Raw genomic sequence first — 15,027 nt, 5'->3', positions numbered from 1 at the left:
TGTTTGTGTTTATTAAATGTCTAACAACGAAAAACATGAAAAATCTAACTAACGAATAATATAAAAAACATGTTAAAATATATACGAATACGATGTAGTGATGTACTGCTTGCGAAGACTAGGATGGGCAGATCCCTAGATTAGGCACACTAGCCAATAGAGGTAGTAACAATTCATTTTGGTCCTGAATTTTGATTTTCGAACTTATATTAAATTTAATACCATAAAATAAAACTTCCATTAGGTAAATTAAATTGATATAAAACCAAATGTAACTCGTATCAAACATTTATTGTTCTAAATTTGATATAAAAAATACACTCAAAATCATATTTACCTTAAATTTTTTTTGGATTATTTTACCACTAAATTGAGACCAAAGGAAATTCAGTTTCACTGCAAACAATGAGAAATCAAGTGACCGATTGGAGCCAAATCAATTAATTGACTACCTGGGAGACCTGTTTTTCAGGCAAAATATAAATATATATATATACACACACATTTTTACATAACTCAAGATTATTTCAACGGCATAACTCATCTCCAGCCAGAAAGAACTCATGCCGGTCTCAGGTCCTCGTGTGCATCCAACACGCAATGTCTAACGCACGGATATAAATATATGACCTCCAAAGATCTTTCAAATACATGAAAAAAACCTAGAAAAACACTTTGTCATACCCGTGTTTTGGACAAATCCTTGTATTCAACACTCACCTGAGTCCCAAGTAAAAGGTAAGAACTAACTGTGCCTGCCGGAAAATTACTGTACCCTGTAGTGTAAAATCCTTGTCTAAAACCACAGTAAGTAAACTCCTGAAACATGATGCTTACCAATGCTATTTGGACTCAAGGGTAAGTGCCAATACGGGAATCCTCAATCTTTTAAAGTTTTCTCATATATTATGAAGATCACACTCCATACCCGTGAGGGATAACATATTCAATACAAAAGGCGAGAACTTTAGAGAAAATTAAGGGTTGAGGTAAACAAAGACTCATTTGCCGGCATAAATGTTTCAATGAGGTTCCTCTGAAAAGTATACCTAGTGATTAGCAAATTTACATTAATAGTTGATAAACTCAATGGAGTTCATGGATCGAAGGATCTGGAGTTAACATTGTCTATGGGGTACCTAAATCTGCTCAGTTTCCCATTTGTTACCCATTGCTAATATCAAGCATGAAAAAATATTACCCAACAAAAGTCATGCCTGCATATGATTTCAAACTCACCCTAATCTCTTTTCTAGCCATAGAAGCTTCATTAATCTAGATACAAGTTCAGTTAAAGCAATCCAAGTTTTGTTCCCAAAGAACTATGCTACCATTTGTTACTCCAAAAACATCGATAATTAGTTAAGCTAGGATATGCAACTGAACATCTCAAAACCTTTTAACTAATGACTATCTAACTTTTACAGGCTTCTTCACTAAAGGATTCCCCCGATTTAAGGACCAACGTCTACATGTTTAAAAAAACTACTCCAGCTTTGTCTTAAAGGAGGGGAAACAAGGCAAAACACGAAAGATATCATCAAAGACATTTCCTTCTAGTAACAAGACAACTTCCATTGATTCAATACCAGCAAATGCAATTGACTTTAACGTAACAGATAATAATCTAAAACTCTAATATCAGTCTTAGACTAAGTTCTTTAAAATAAAAAACTTGAATCATATCGACTTACATAACTAAAATTTGAAACATGGCTTTGACATGATACAAGGATAAATAAACAATTAACTCAAGAAACACAAGAATAACACATCAATTATCAAAGGAAGGGTGCTGTTTCTTTCGTGTAAAAAGACTTGTAAAATGACTTCTGGAAATGATTTCCGAATTTCCTACTTTCTTATAACAATCTAAACTAAGAGGGTACATCCAATTTGCAAATCTATTCAAGTTCTACTACACAACCAGAAAACCCAGATTATCATTCACCGAAATAGTGCAAAAAATTTACTAATCTAGCAGCTAAAAGAATCATAAAGTTCAATAAGAAAAAGCCTAAAAAGAAAAAGAAAATTCCACATATAGTATAAAACAAACAAAACCCTACATGGCATTTATCCAAAACAGTGTATACATAACAAAAATCACTTCATACAGTATAAAATTCAATATTTATCTCAATGAATCGCAGTTTACTCCTTTTTATTTCTCTAAGGGAACAAGTCAAAATGTAATGATAAATATTTTCTAAGAAGCCTTAATATCCATTATGCTTTTGACCTTTGGAGCATAGAGTGAATAAACCAAAGCTTGTCTTTTGGCGACTTCCAGCTGAGCTTTACCGTCGGAGAAAGCGGCGGAGAGCTGGGAAGGGTCGGTTAGGTTCTTGTTGTCTCGAAACGCGTCAATGGTTCGCCGTTTTGAGTACTCCCTTATGTTGTAGTCGCTGAACTGACGCGCCACTCGCAGAAGAGACCGGTAAAGCTGTAAAACCTCCGTTCTCGTCGGTCCTGCTACTCCCGACGCTGCCATTTGCCTTCTCTCTCTCTAATGTTCTAAAGTTTTCCGATAAAAGAGAGTGGTATTAGGGGAAAAGGAAGAATCTTTGCCTTGCCCTTGTTCTATCGCTCTATGTTGACCGATAATTACGTTACGCATCGTTTTATTTGTCAAGGCTAAGGGAAAAAGGGCCGGACCCGGTTGTGGATTCCGGATTTTTTTTCCTCCATAAAAATCTAGGTACAAATATAATTGAATTTAGATTATGTTTTAAGTAAATTAATCTCTATATAATAAATTAAATAGTAAATTGATCATTTTATTAAAAATATTATCTATTTATACATTGAGTGATGATGTGGTTAACAGAGTAAATAAGCAATAAATATTTTAAAAAATAAAAAAATTTTAAAAATAAATTTCTTTTTGTTTTCTCAAAATAATTATTAGAGTAAGTTCATTGAATCGTTTGGTAGACACTAACCAAGATAAATAAATAGTTTTTTTAATAATTATTTATAAAATCACATCAAAATTGAATATCAATAAATGGCTGTTCAAATTTTATAATCCAGGTTAATTTTGGACATAATTTTTCAACCATTATAAAAATTTATAAAAAAACATTAAGAATTATAAAAATCATTTAAAATTACAATAAATATTTGAATTACAAGTTAATTATCATCATTGAGATACAAGTTATTTAAATTACTATCTATATAACTATAGCTAACTAAGAAAATTATAGATTTTATTATTTTGAATTTGGTAAGGTTATTTAAATTTTGGTTATTTATTTCTTTCAAATTAAATTAATTTTTTAATATTTTATTAAGTTTTGATAAATTTAATATTTTTAAATAAATTATTATATTTTTATTGATTTTTAATAAAATTTAATAATTGTTTGTAAAACTACATTTAGGATGAACTTGGAGAATCAGTGGTATATATTCATTTAAATTTGGACAACTATTTGTTCAGGTTCATCCTCGACGTGGTTTTTCAAATAATTATTTAAAAAATTATGTTTTTTTTAAATATTTTTTCAGCATGAGATATACGTGGCACTGTCATGAATTGTTTCCTACTTGCTTCGTCAATCACCTCATTACTTCACGATAGAAATTGAAGAAATTTTTGACAAAATGATTGACTTACTCTTTGATCTACTGTAAATGAATTAATTTTTTCATTTTTCAAATAGAAAAGGTAAAATGCAATCCGATTTTTAGTACAAAGACTTCCATGATACTTTTACCTACAAACTTATATCGATTTCAAGATCAAGTCGATTTGAAAAACATATTAATGAACAAACTAATGTTTTTACTAAAATAATATTATTATATTGATATTTATAATTAATTTTGTAAAATTTACTATTTAGTAGAGGTGTGCATGGGTCGGGCCGGGCCCCTAAAAAATTTTGCCCGTTTTTAAGGCCTGGGCCCAGCCCGGCCAGAAATATGGGCCTAGAAATTTGTCCAAGCCCAGCCCGAGAAAAAAATAGTAGGCCCGAGCCCGGCCCGGCCCAACTATATTAATTTTTTTCTTTATTAAATAAAAAAATTAAAATATAATAAATCAAATACATTTAAAAACATAAAAATAAATATTAAAACAAAAAAACAAATAAAAAATGAGACAAATAATTCTTAAAATAATACATAAATTAAAAATATAATAAAAAATAATTATATTAAAATTGAAAAATTGAAACAAATTAGAACTAAATTAAGAACCAAATTATATTAATAACAAAAGTTTTACAATATCAAAATAACATTAAAAACAACAAAAAGAGTAAAGTCAAAGTACTAAAGTTATTTAAAATTAAAAATAAAAAAATTTTAAAAATAATTTAATATTAAAATTGGGCCGGGCCGAGCCTAGACTAAAAAAATCTTACCTAGGGCCCGACTTGTTTTCTAAATGGGCTTTTTTTTGTCCAAACCCATTTTCAGACGGGCCTTCGGGCCGAGCCGCCCGGCCATGCACACCTCTACTATTTAGGCTTGGCCAGCTAGATCAAAATTTTTTTAAGAAAAGTTTTTTCTAAATAATAAAAAAATTAACCGATTTAAGAAAAGATGGAAATAGTTTATTTGACTCAAGTTGGTCGGCTAACGAAAAATACATGGTTTCAATATTTTATTGATATGAATTTTATCTTTTTATTTTATTAAAACAGAAAAGTTAGTCCTTTTGTTTTACCTTGCCAGAATTTAATATTTGTATTTTAAAAAACTAAGAAAGTAATTCAATTCTTAATAAACATGTAAACATATAATTTATTAAATAATTAATTTTTATTAAATTATTGCATATGAAGTTAAATTAAACTAATTTTTCAATTTTCATAAATTGTGTAAATTTTAATTTTTAATTATAGGTTCATTTTTCGATTTTCGTAAAGCAAGAGGGAACTGCTACTATTTATTTTATATATATTTAAAAAAAAAATTATATATAATATTCATATTAAGTCATTTAAGCTGAACCGTATGATTGTAGATTACATAAATATTTTTTTAATCAAGATTTGAAAATTGAATTTAACCATGGAGATGGGATTTTTAAGGAGAAAAGTAAATTTATTAATTTGAATTTAAAATTTGAAATTGGGTGATAAACAACAAAAATAAGAAGTTTTCAATATTATCACTTAAATATTCTTACGAATAAAATATATATATATATTTTATATTGAATTTCTTATTTAATCTTTTATTTTTTTTGCCTGATTTCTTTTCTTTTTTGGTAAACAATATATAAATATAAGTGAAGTATCTGTATTTTTCATAATTGAGAATTTAGTTCATATACTTTTATTCTTATGAATTTAGTTTTTTTATTTTTCAAATTTTAAAATTTAAATATAATTTTTAATATAATTAAATTTTTTTGTTAAAATTATTGACGCAATATTTTAAAATAAAAAAACTTATTTAATGACCATGTAACTAAAATAATAATGTTGTAATTAACCTAAATTTAACAAAATAAATAGACTTGTAACATAATTTAACCATAATTATATACTATTTGGAGGCAGATAGGTTTGTTTATGGAAAATAAAATTTGAATTTTCTTTGGAAAAAAGTATAATTTTTGAATTGAATAATAACGCGTAAATTATATTTTATTACTTATTTTTTTATACAAAGCTGTATTGATATAAAATAAATTAGTTTTACCGTTTAGGTTCAACAATCAATTATTTTCCCTTTTTTTTTCAATAATCTAAAATTTTTAATACATAAATCATTTTTCTGAGAAAAAAACTTCAAAAATTATATTTAAAAAAAACGCAGTAAAGAATTATTCAAAAGTAAAATTGCAAAGATAAAATAATTGGCATTTAAAATTTAAAAATTCTCATATTTTTCTTTTTTTTAAAAAACTTGGCATTTTTTAAGGATTTCAATTCATGTCTGAAAATATCAACGATAAAAAAGTGAAAAGCTAGTGTGTAAATAGAAGAAGAAAAGACGGTGAATTGAAATTCAGCCGAATTTCCAATTTAATATATAAGAATTATAAGAAAAGATATAGTTGTGGTCTCTTTGGGGTGAGATCTCTCTTTGTTTATTTACCTCCAAAAATGGCATCCTTTTACTCGCTAACTTTGATTTTGATTTCTATTTTCGCTTTCTCAATCTCCATTGCTAACTCCAAAACTCTCAAGAGAGATGGTAAGTTTAAGTTTTGGTTTGCTTCTTTCTTCTAGATCTTCTCTTATTTTTTGTTCTGTTTGGTTTCCGAGAAACTGTTGGAAGAATTGATTAAGAAAGAACTGAAAGCTTTTCTTTGAACTCTACTCATTGAACTGTAATAAAAAGAAAAAATTGTTTTAGTACTTAGTAAGTTGGTTCTTTCAGTAATTGTGTTCATATTTATGAATTAAATCTGTGATATTTTTGCTTCTTTAATTAATTTATTTTTTAATATTTTTTGGAATCAGATTGACAACTAATTTTAACTTTTGATCCATTTAGCTTGAACTTTTGTAGAGCAATGTAGGTGATAAATGCACTTAAATTGATCTAGGTTTAATGGCTTTGACACTTCATTTTTTGGTTAAAAACCTATGAATCTTAGTTTTCTAATTGGAAAGTACAACGGTTAAAGCTTTTGAGTAGAGGTTTTTAGGAATGTCTCTATTGTTTATTGTTACTGTTGAGTATGAATTTTAAGGTTATCACCATAAGAACAGTAAATAAAACAAATATAAGTGACGGAGCAATGGAATAATAGTTTGTATTTTGTTGCAGTAAAAGCCTTAAATGAGATTAAAGCATCACTTGGATGGAGAGTGGTATATGCATGGATTGGAGATGATCCCTGTGGAGATGGTGATTTACCACCTTGGTCTGGTGTAACATGTTCTACTCAAGGAGACTATAGAGTTGTTACCGAATTGTAAGTATCATTGCTGCCTTAAAGTTCCTCGGACTTTGGATCTGAAAGTTGGATACATGTATGTGTCTGAAATGAGTATGTTGAAATTATATTTTATGTTTTTCCATGTATTTGGAGGGTTATATCCCCATACCCATGTATGGGTATGGCGTTGGACATGGGTGATTAATATGGGTACTTAAAGAAAAACGTAGAGTTGGAGTCCTCAATAAAATGCTTAATATTCTTGTTAGAGAAAGGGAAGGATTTTGCTTCATGAATGCAACCTAATAACATTGCAAACGCCTTTTGCTTCATTCTATGTTTTATTCCAACTGTTCTGTTCATCTTTATTTTCTGGTTTATCGGGAAGATACACAAGTGAGTTCTTTTCTGTTATGATTGAAGTCCAATGCTTTTTGCTTTCTCATTTTTACTCCAACATACTTATGTTTGGGGCAAGGGCAAAGATACTCAAGTGATTTTGTTCTGTGTTGACTGAATATTGTATCTAGTTCTATCGATTTGTATTGACTCTGACACTAGCTTGTGAATATGACCGTTTTCTCTTACAGGGAAGTCTATGCAGTATCAATTGTTGGTCCTTTTCCTATTGCCGTAACTAATTTGTTGGATTTAACAAGGCTGTAAGTTCTCTCTTTCTTCTCTAATAAGCTAAAATATTTGTTTTCATAAGGTTCATAAAACCTTTTCTTTGTTGTTTATTTTTTAATCCATGCTTCAAAATAGCGATATAATCCCCTGTAAACCAAATCTTTCAATTTACAATATAGTCTCCACAAGTTCTCTTGGAGTCCTCTGCTAGTTAGAATATTGCATTTACTTGAGTTTTTGGAGTTCCATTTCCTGTTCTTGGTCTGTAGACCATGCAGATGAATTTGGCATTTTAAAGCAGTAAATGTGTATGAGTGAATACGCAACCTGTTCACTTCTTTGTTGTTGTAAGGTGTGGAAAAAAAAATGGAGAAAAAACATTGGGTCAATAGCTTGAAAGCTTGATGCAAGCTCGGTTTCTTCTGTTTGCCTCTCTGATATTGTCCAAGACCATTTCACTGGCATCCATTGCGTTACTACAACTTAAAGTGGATTTGCTTATCTGTATAAGTTCACGTCTGTAATTTATAGTTTTATACATTCTCACTTGCATTCTATGCTTTTAATTGTTTGCATAAATTACAATCACCTGAAGTAGTGATGAAACAATTTGCCATCTAGTATTTTAATGTGGTCAGTCTTGGTTCTCAACAAGAAAAAGGTAATTTACATATACGAACTAGTCATAAGCATGGGGGTCACCATTTAGATGTTTTAGCCTCTGGATTTTACTTGAGAGTTCTAACTGGAAGTCTTTCTTCCTTCTCGACTTTGCTAATATGGCAGGGATCTCCATAACAACAAGCTTACGGGCCCAATTCCTCCCCAAATTGGACGCCTTAGACGACTTAGAATGTTGTATGTTTTCTTTTCCTATGTCTTGTTTTTCTTCAAAACTGTTATATGCTGTATTTTCCCGTAAGTGAAGCAGTTGTTATTTTGAGGTCATTGTTGTTACTGAAGTGGTTGCTCCAAAATATACTTAATATGCCGGCTAGGATAGCATGCTATGTAAAGTATTTTAATCATGTCATTTTTACTTGCTATGTTACACCCATCAGTTCATTCAAGCGTCATAATTGGATATTAACCATGTCCTGATATCTAGATTTTGGACCAATATTTAGAAATGCAATTCATCTTTAATGAAAGAACAACAAATAAAATTTTAGGTAAAATCGAAATTTTGTAGTCTTTAATCTGATAATATGTTTTGATGGACTGCCAGAAATTTGAGGTGGAATAAACTCCAAGATGTCCTTCCTCCTGAGATCGGTGAGCTGAAAAGACTAACCCATCTGTGAGTATCCTTTTTATAATCACTGACATCTATCTTTTATAGTTGAATGTGTTTGTACATGCATGTCGGAGGTTCTTTAACATTTAAGTCAAAATTTCTTCAGGTCGTTGAGCTTTAACAATTTTAAGGGTGAGATTCCAAGGGAGCTTGCAAATCTACCCGAGCTTCGCTATCTCTACCTTCAAGAAAACCGTTTCACTGGTCGAGTTCCAGCAGAGTTGGGCACTTTACAAAATCTTCGGCACTTGTAATATTCTCTCTACCGTTTTCTGTACCACTCTGATGATTTTTTAATAATTATTGCGCTAAATGGTATTTTTTGTTTTGTCAGGGATGTCGGTAATAATCATTTGGTCAGTACCATTAGGGAGCTTATTCGTATTGAAGGAGGCTTTCCAGTTCTACGTAATTTGTAAGTTATATTTCAATATTTGAATGTTTTATGAAATGATTTATGTTTTGCCATATTAGATCAAATGCACAGTTTTTCTTAAGGTTGCAAATGTAGGTATTTGAATAACAATTATTTGACTGGAGGAATTCCTGCTCAGCTGGCAAATTTGACAAATTTGGAGATATTGTAAGTTCCAGTAACATATATATGTCTATGTGTGTTTATGTATATAAGCAATCAGTACCATGCTTGGTATTCTGACTCCTAATTTTCCTTGAAGCATCCATGTCCAACATTTGTGTTAAACACATTTAGACTTAGACATATATCCATATCCGAGACTTGACATCCAAGTCTGAGTAATGTAATATCATGAAATTCTTCTTCTTTTACAGCTTTGGAGTCCCTTAAAACTTTTTTGTACTTGTTACAGGTACCTTTCATACAACAAGATGTCTGGAGCAATACCAACAGCACTTGCCCATATTCCTAAATTGACATATTTGTAAGATTTTGTCACATTCAACTCGAGGTTCATTTGGATATCTGTATTATTTTCTTACTGAGTCTCCTTTCTTTCTGGAAATGTTCTTCTTGTGATCATTGCGATGAAATCTTACGGAAAAATGGTGGTCGCGAATGGATGGTTTTTATTTGCATGATTGCAATTGTTGCGATGTTTAACTTCTATTCTTGGACTTCAACAATCAACAGGTATTTGGATCATAACCAATTCTCAGGCCGGATTCCCGATGCATTCTACAAGCATCCTTTCTTGAAAGAACTGTGAGTTCCCCTTTATCCTCTTAATTTTCAAGGAAAATGGTGACTTTCGGATACACGTTTAAGGTGAAAAATGAAATGAATATCTAACTTTTTTTAAATTTCAAATTCAGGTATATTGAAGGAAACGCATTCCGGCCTGGCGTAAACCCCATTGGTGCACACAAGGTCCTTGAACTTTCGGACGCAGATTTCTTGGTTTAGTTAAAAACTGTCAAGAACACAAGCCTTATTACTATCAAACCTCATGGCCATGGATTTCTAGTTATCCAAACTCAGTAATATTTGTACTGTAGATATGAACTCAGTTCTTTATTGTCTTTGTATGTGGTGTTTTTAAGGAAAAACAGCTCAAATCTGGAATTAAAGTTGGAGAATGATCTAATACCACGTTTTATATTCATGAAATTTTCAATTTTTGTAGCTATTATTTTGTAACCAAGAAAATTAATGAAAAAATTATCATTCTTTTAGTAATAAAAAAAATTAATTGGCTCTGAAATTTTTCAGGTTATCATAATATTTGATACAAACAGTTCACGGATCTAAAAAATCAATTCAAAATCGAAAAAAAATGGAGTTCAAACAGTAAAAAAAAAGGTTTAAAGTTGTTTTATTTTTATATCATATCAAACTCTTGCCTTTAATTGTAAATATTGATTGAGGTCAAGCAAAAATTCAAAATTTAAAATTTAGCTCAAATTTCTTACAAGCTTGTTATAATACTTATTATTATCGACTCGCAACTCGCAATTAATGGATCTGGATCGAATTTTATACCATCCGCATGTTAAGCTTGTATACCAAGCTTGCATGGTGTTAAGTGTTCGTAGAAGGGGTACTTACACTTCCTTGCGAGGTCACACGTGAGACCGCGCGCGCATGGTACCGCATAAACATATATTAAGTATAGGATAGGGCACATGTTGGCATGCATAGAACTTATTCTAGAATATTACATCAATCAACAGTAATTGTATCATATATACAACCTTACCATTTAAATAAGATAAAAAAACACTCAAAATACTATGGTAAAAACATCATACAATTTCATATAATATAATTTTACAGTACAATACAGTAAATAACAATGATTTATACAGTTGTGCTTATTATCGATAACATTATCGCAGAAACTAGTGATAATTACAATTGCCCAGAAAACTAATAATTCTGCTATTATCACATTCAACCCTTCTTGTGAAAAAAAAAAAAATCAACCCTCCATTATTGTAAGCCGGACTCTGGGCGATATTGAATACTAATACATGCCCGACATAGGTATGTTCATACATTTAGTGATCATACCTCATATTCATATTTGAATATGTGTCGGACATTAATGTTAGAGTAAGATATTTTATAAATAAATAAAAAGGAAAATTACCCGCAAGCTGGAGCTTCGAAGTTGGGGAGTACTATGAATGCAATTGACAAAGGCGAGATGGTTATTGGAGACTTCACGTTAACACGGACGGGGTTTAGTGATGGGATGTCTCCGGTGCTTGTAAGTTCTAAAGGGATGCCATTTAGAACCATAGTTCGACTTCTAAGGTATCCGTCTTTTGGTGTTAAATGATACTCTTCTCGGAGTAGAGCATCGTCGGAAGCTTTGGTTCCGACCCAGGAGAATGTTTTCTTAAGACTATGTGTGAAGCTGTCCCTGCTAATGTTTTGTTCATTCGCAGCCAACTTCAGATTGATGCTGTTTTGAGCATTCATTATGAAATTCGTCTGATTGCTCAAGTTGATCACGAGTAAAGTTACACCAGTCTGCAACATGATGCCGAGATCATAATCAATGAAACAGTCTTATATTTTCATCTTCAAATAATGGTTTCATGGAATTAATGCAAAACAATTTAAAGAATAAGTGGTATAAAAGCAAAATTTCTGACTTACTCTTCCTTTCGAACAATGGGCATAAGATCGAAGAAAGGGCGAAGCATGGCTTTCGACATTTAGAACCACTTTACCCATTAACCGATGCCATAGAAGTCCACTGTTTAAGACCATTAAAACAAAAGGTGTTAGGAATCTCCATACAACTTCGGCACGGTCATAAACAAAAAAGTTTTCGACATCTTTCAATTTGATCAAACATTTAAATGATAGACAAGCAAAACGCAGATAAAGAAAATTAAATCTCTAGTTCTTGCCTGTAATAATCAGGATTCGGAACAAATGTTGTCGCATTGAGAAGACCGTAGTTGCCACCAATTAGTGTTTGCCTACAATATACTTTAGTATGGTATTTCGATGCCATTCCGAGCTGATCTAAGTACCTGATGTCATGTACAAGAGAAAGGAAAATTGGAGTATTCATACATAACAATATATTAGCGTTAAAACTTGATGTTTTGTACGGATTTAAATCAGCTGAGAAAGTATGATTACCAGAAGCTGTTGACGAATGTATTGGACACGTGAGCACCACCGCTGTTATAAGCCCCACCGGACTCTCCAACCCATGCAGAAGTCCAAGGACCGTGCCTCCGGATGATGTGTGTAAGATTACCGAATGTGTATGCTGCCTTATTTAAGTGATCTGGATTCAATATTTTACTAACGAGTTTCGGATCAACACCTGAAATAAAAACTGGGATTAAGCATTAAACGTAGGCTGGATCAAATAGGAATGCATCCATGCATTCAAACACTTTGGTATATCCGAACACACCTGCACCCAAATTGTACATATGATGGCTCATGACATCGATTACACCAAAGCCCGAGGTCTGAAGAAGCTTGACAAACCACTCTTCATCATAGAATCCTCCAGGAGCTACGAGTGATGGTTTAGATTGCGAGCCTTTATATAACTCATTTATGATTCTCCTTAGGTTGACCAAGTCTTTTCCATACTGGTCGGCATGAACATGTGCACCAATACCATTTCCGCTCAACTCATTACCTAAAACAACAATGACAAACATTAGAGGCGAGAAGAGAAAGAAAGTACGGATATATAATTGTAAAGCGCTTTGTCTATGATTCTCTACCGAATTCCCATGAATCTATCTGGTATCCCTTTGAAACGGTGTACTTCATAAAATCTTGCGCATTGCTAGAGTCCCAATCCCCTCCCCAAAGGCTCCTCTTTATTTTATGTCTCCCATGGAGAGCATTCAGGCCGAATGTCACCATTGCTCTGCGAGTGTGAGATTCAAGTGAGTATCGAATCCATCAAAAACTTGGAAAACATTGCAAGCCTTAGCTAATCGAACTCAACCAATATAAGCCTGTTTCGGCAAGCTGAAACATGTTTCCTTTTGGAGAAGAGGGATAACAGTATTGAAATGCGAGAATCTTACCCTGTTTCTTTGAAGAAACGGTTCAGCTCATCCCACCTTTCCATGTGTAAGCATCCCTTTGAAAATCCAAACAATCCGTCTTTCATCTTTTGGAATGGATGACAAGGGGACTTTAAATTGCCGACATCATACAACACTTGATCTTGCAAAGAGCCTCCAACTCTTATCCTCAAACGGTTGAAAGCTAACAAAGTGAGGAACATAGAGTAGTATCATGCTTCGGGAAGTAAAAATTCAACAACGTACTGATAAAAACATCACTTCGACTCTTCATTCAAGTCCTTATGTCCGACACATATCCGGACAGAGGTATGGAGATATGACCCTCCAAATACATGAAATAACTCAAAGAAAGATTGAACATGCCAGTGCCAGACACGTAACCGAATCTGACACTCACACCTAAGCCCGAGAAACATTAGATAAAGCTGTATCATTACTGATGAAGAAATACAAACCTTGGATAGCTTTGGCAAGGAAAGGATGAGACAAGTTCTGTTAGAAACAAACCAACAGATTGAACTCTTACAATAAGTGTTTCGATTTCTTGAGAAGTGAATTGACAAAATTCAAAGAAAAATCATTTATTATTATGAAAAAAGATAGTTCTTCTTAAGCCTCACCAGATTCATTACAGATGTATAGTGCCATGGACACTGGTCGTAATTACACTTATCATGAGGCCACCAGTCGATCGTAGCACAGACGAAGTTATCATCAGTTTGAGCAACAGTCATAGTTCCATCAACTACAATCGATCCATGACTAATATCTTGAGCAAAAATCGCAGGAATCGAAGCCACAAGTAAGAACCAACCGAAGCACAGTTCCATTCTGTAAATCAATTGTAAGGGCCTCACTCACTTCCACCGTACTGTATTAACTATTATGTTAACTACGAATCAACGATATAAGATTGCATCAGAAACTGAACATCTATCGTGGCATTCTGTATGAAATGAGTGAAATCAAAAGTAAATTTTGAACAACAAAAAAGGCGAAAACTTCCAAGTTTCAGACAGCAAGTTGTCCTAAACTACACAGTTTATCACCTGTCTTTCCAGGTTGTTAATAACTTGTAAGAAATCATTCTTTAAGACCTTGGTCAGCTGTTCGTTCTACCTATTTGACTGCAAATTCCGACTTTAAGAATTTATATTTCCAATATCAAAATCAACAATCTTTAATCCTTGCAAAGGTAATGAGGTGAATAATACATACATATACATATATCAGGTCTCAATGTATCATTCCTTAACACATAATCAAACATATATGCCTGAAGAATGGAACAAGAAATAAAAGAAGTCGCAGATCCAGAAAAGCAATCTAAGTTTCAAATTTCAACAACATTAAAAGCAACCCATTGAAAAGAAAAACAAAACAAAGAACACATTCCATAGGCATAAACAATGGCAGAGCTATACAAAAGAACCCCAATTAGAAATAAAAACCCAGAAAAGAAGGTAACTAACCTCCAAAAGAAAAGAAGCTAGAAAACATCCATTGGAAAAAAGCAAACAGAGAAAATGCAGTGAGGTTATCTTTGGAAACAAACAGACCCACCAACAGTATGGAACAAGCTATAGTCTTGGTTTAGCCAAAACAGAAAGCTCGGATCTGTTTAGGCTTAGGCTAGTGGTGTTGTTTCTTTTGTTCTGATAGACAAGATAAACATGTTTGGTGGAATAGGTGGGGACTCATATTTGTCGGTTAGGCTCAAAATTCATGTTAAAAGGAGTAAGATTCT

General features: G+C 32.2%; 3 protein-coding genes across 6 annotated transcripts; 1 reads left to right on the top strand and 2 right to left on the bottom strand.

Annotated features, from left to right (window-relative positions):
- Positions 1 to 2,049: 2,049 nt before the first annotated feature.
- On the bottom strand, positions 2,050 to 2,614 carry LOC121211040 (LYR motif-containing protein 4). Its single transcript, XM_041083225.1, has one exon. The coding sequence runs from the start codon at positions 2,492 to 2,494 to the stop codon at positions 2,210 to 2,212; it is 285 nt and encodes a 94-aa protein (XP_040939159.1). The 5' UTR covers positions 2,495 to 2,614; the 3' UTR covers positions 2,050 to 2,209.
- Positions 2,615 to 5,987: 3,373 nt separating this feature from the next.
- Positions 5,988 to 10,349, top strand: LOC107951249 (probable leucine-rich repeat receptor-like protein kinase At1g35710). Its single transcript, NM_001327587.2, has 11 exons — positions 5,988 to 6,162; positions 6,742 to 6,889; positions 7,444 to 7,515; positions 8,270 to 8,341; positions 8,712 to 8,783; positions 8,887 to 9,030; positions 9,115 to 9,195; positions 9,292 to 9,363; positions 9,611 to 9,682; positions 9,892 to 9,963; positions 10,074 to 10,349. Exons 1-11 carry the CDS (start codon positions 6,072 to 6,074, stop codon positions 10,162 to 10,164), a joined length of 987 nt encoding a protein of 328 aa, NP_001314516.2. The 5' UTR covers positions 5,988 to 6,071; the 3' UTR covers positions 10,165 to 10,349.
- A 638-nt stretch (positions 10,350 to 10,987) lies between these two features.
- Positions 10,988 to 15,027, bottom strand: LOC121211039 (heparanase-like protein 1). Of its 4 annotated transcripts, XM_041083221.1 has the most exons (11): positions 14,753 to 15,020; positions 14,330 to 14,407; positions 13,901 to 14,172; positions 13,736 to 13,772; positions 13,278 to 13,461; positions 12,966 to 13,114; positions 12,644 to 12,877; positions 12,361 to 12,550; positions 12,123 to 12,248; positions 11,866 to 11,965; positions 10,988 to 11,736 (listed from the first exon to the last, which is right to left on the bottom strand). In XM_041083221.1, the coding sequence occupies exons 3-11, from the start codon at positions 14,108 to 14,110 to the stop codon at positions 11,347 to 11,349; spliced, it is 1,620 nt and encodes a 539-aa protein (XP_040939155.1). In that variant the 5' UTR covers positions 14,111 to 14,172; positions 14,330 to 14,407; positions 14,753 to 15,020; the 3' UTR covers positions 10,988 to 11,346. The 4 variants fall into 4 exon arrangements, with proteins under 4 accessions (XP_040939155.1, XP_040939154.1, XP_040939157.1 ...); XM_041083220.1 differs by lacking the exon at positions 14,330 to 14,407 and having other exon boundaries at positions 14,753 to 15,027; XM_041083223.1 differs by lacking the exon at positions 14,330 to 14,407 and having other exon boundaries at positions 13,901 to 14,111; positions 14,753 to 15,023.

The sequence above is a fragment of the Gossypium hirsutum genome, chromosome A12, assembly GCF_007990345.1.
Source record: "Gossypium hirsutum isolate 1008001.06 chromosome A12, Gossypium_hirsutum_v2.1, whole genome shotgun sequence".
Taxonomy (NCBI): Eukaryota; Viridiplantae; Streptophyta; class Magnoliopsida; order Malvales; family Malvaceae; genus Gossypium; species Gossypium hirsutum.
This window is presented reverse-complemented; position numbering and strand designations above follow the sequence as displayed.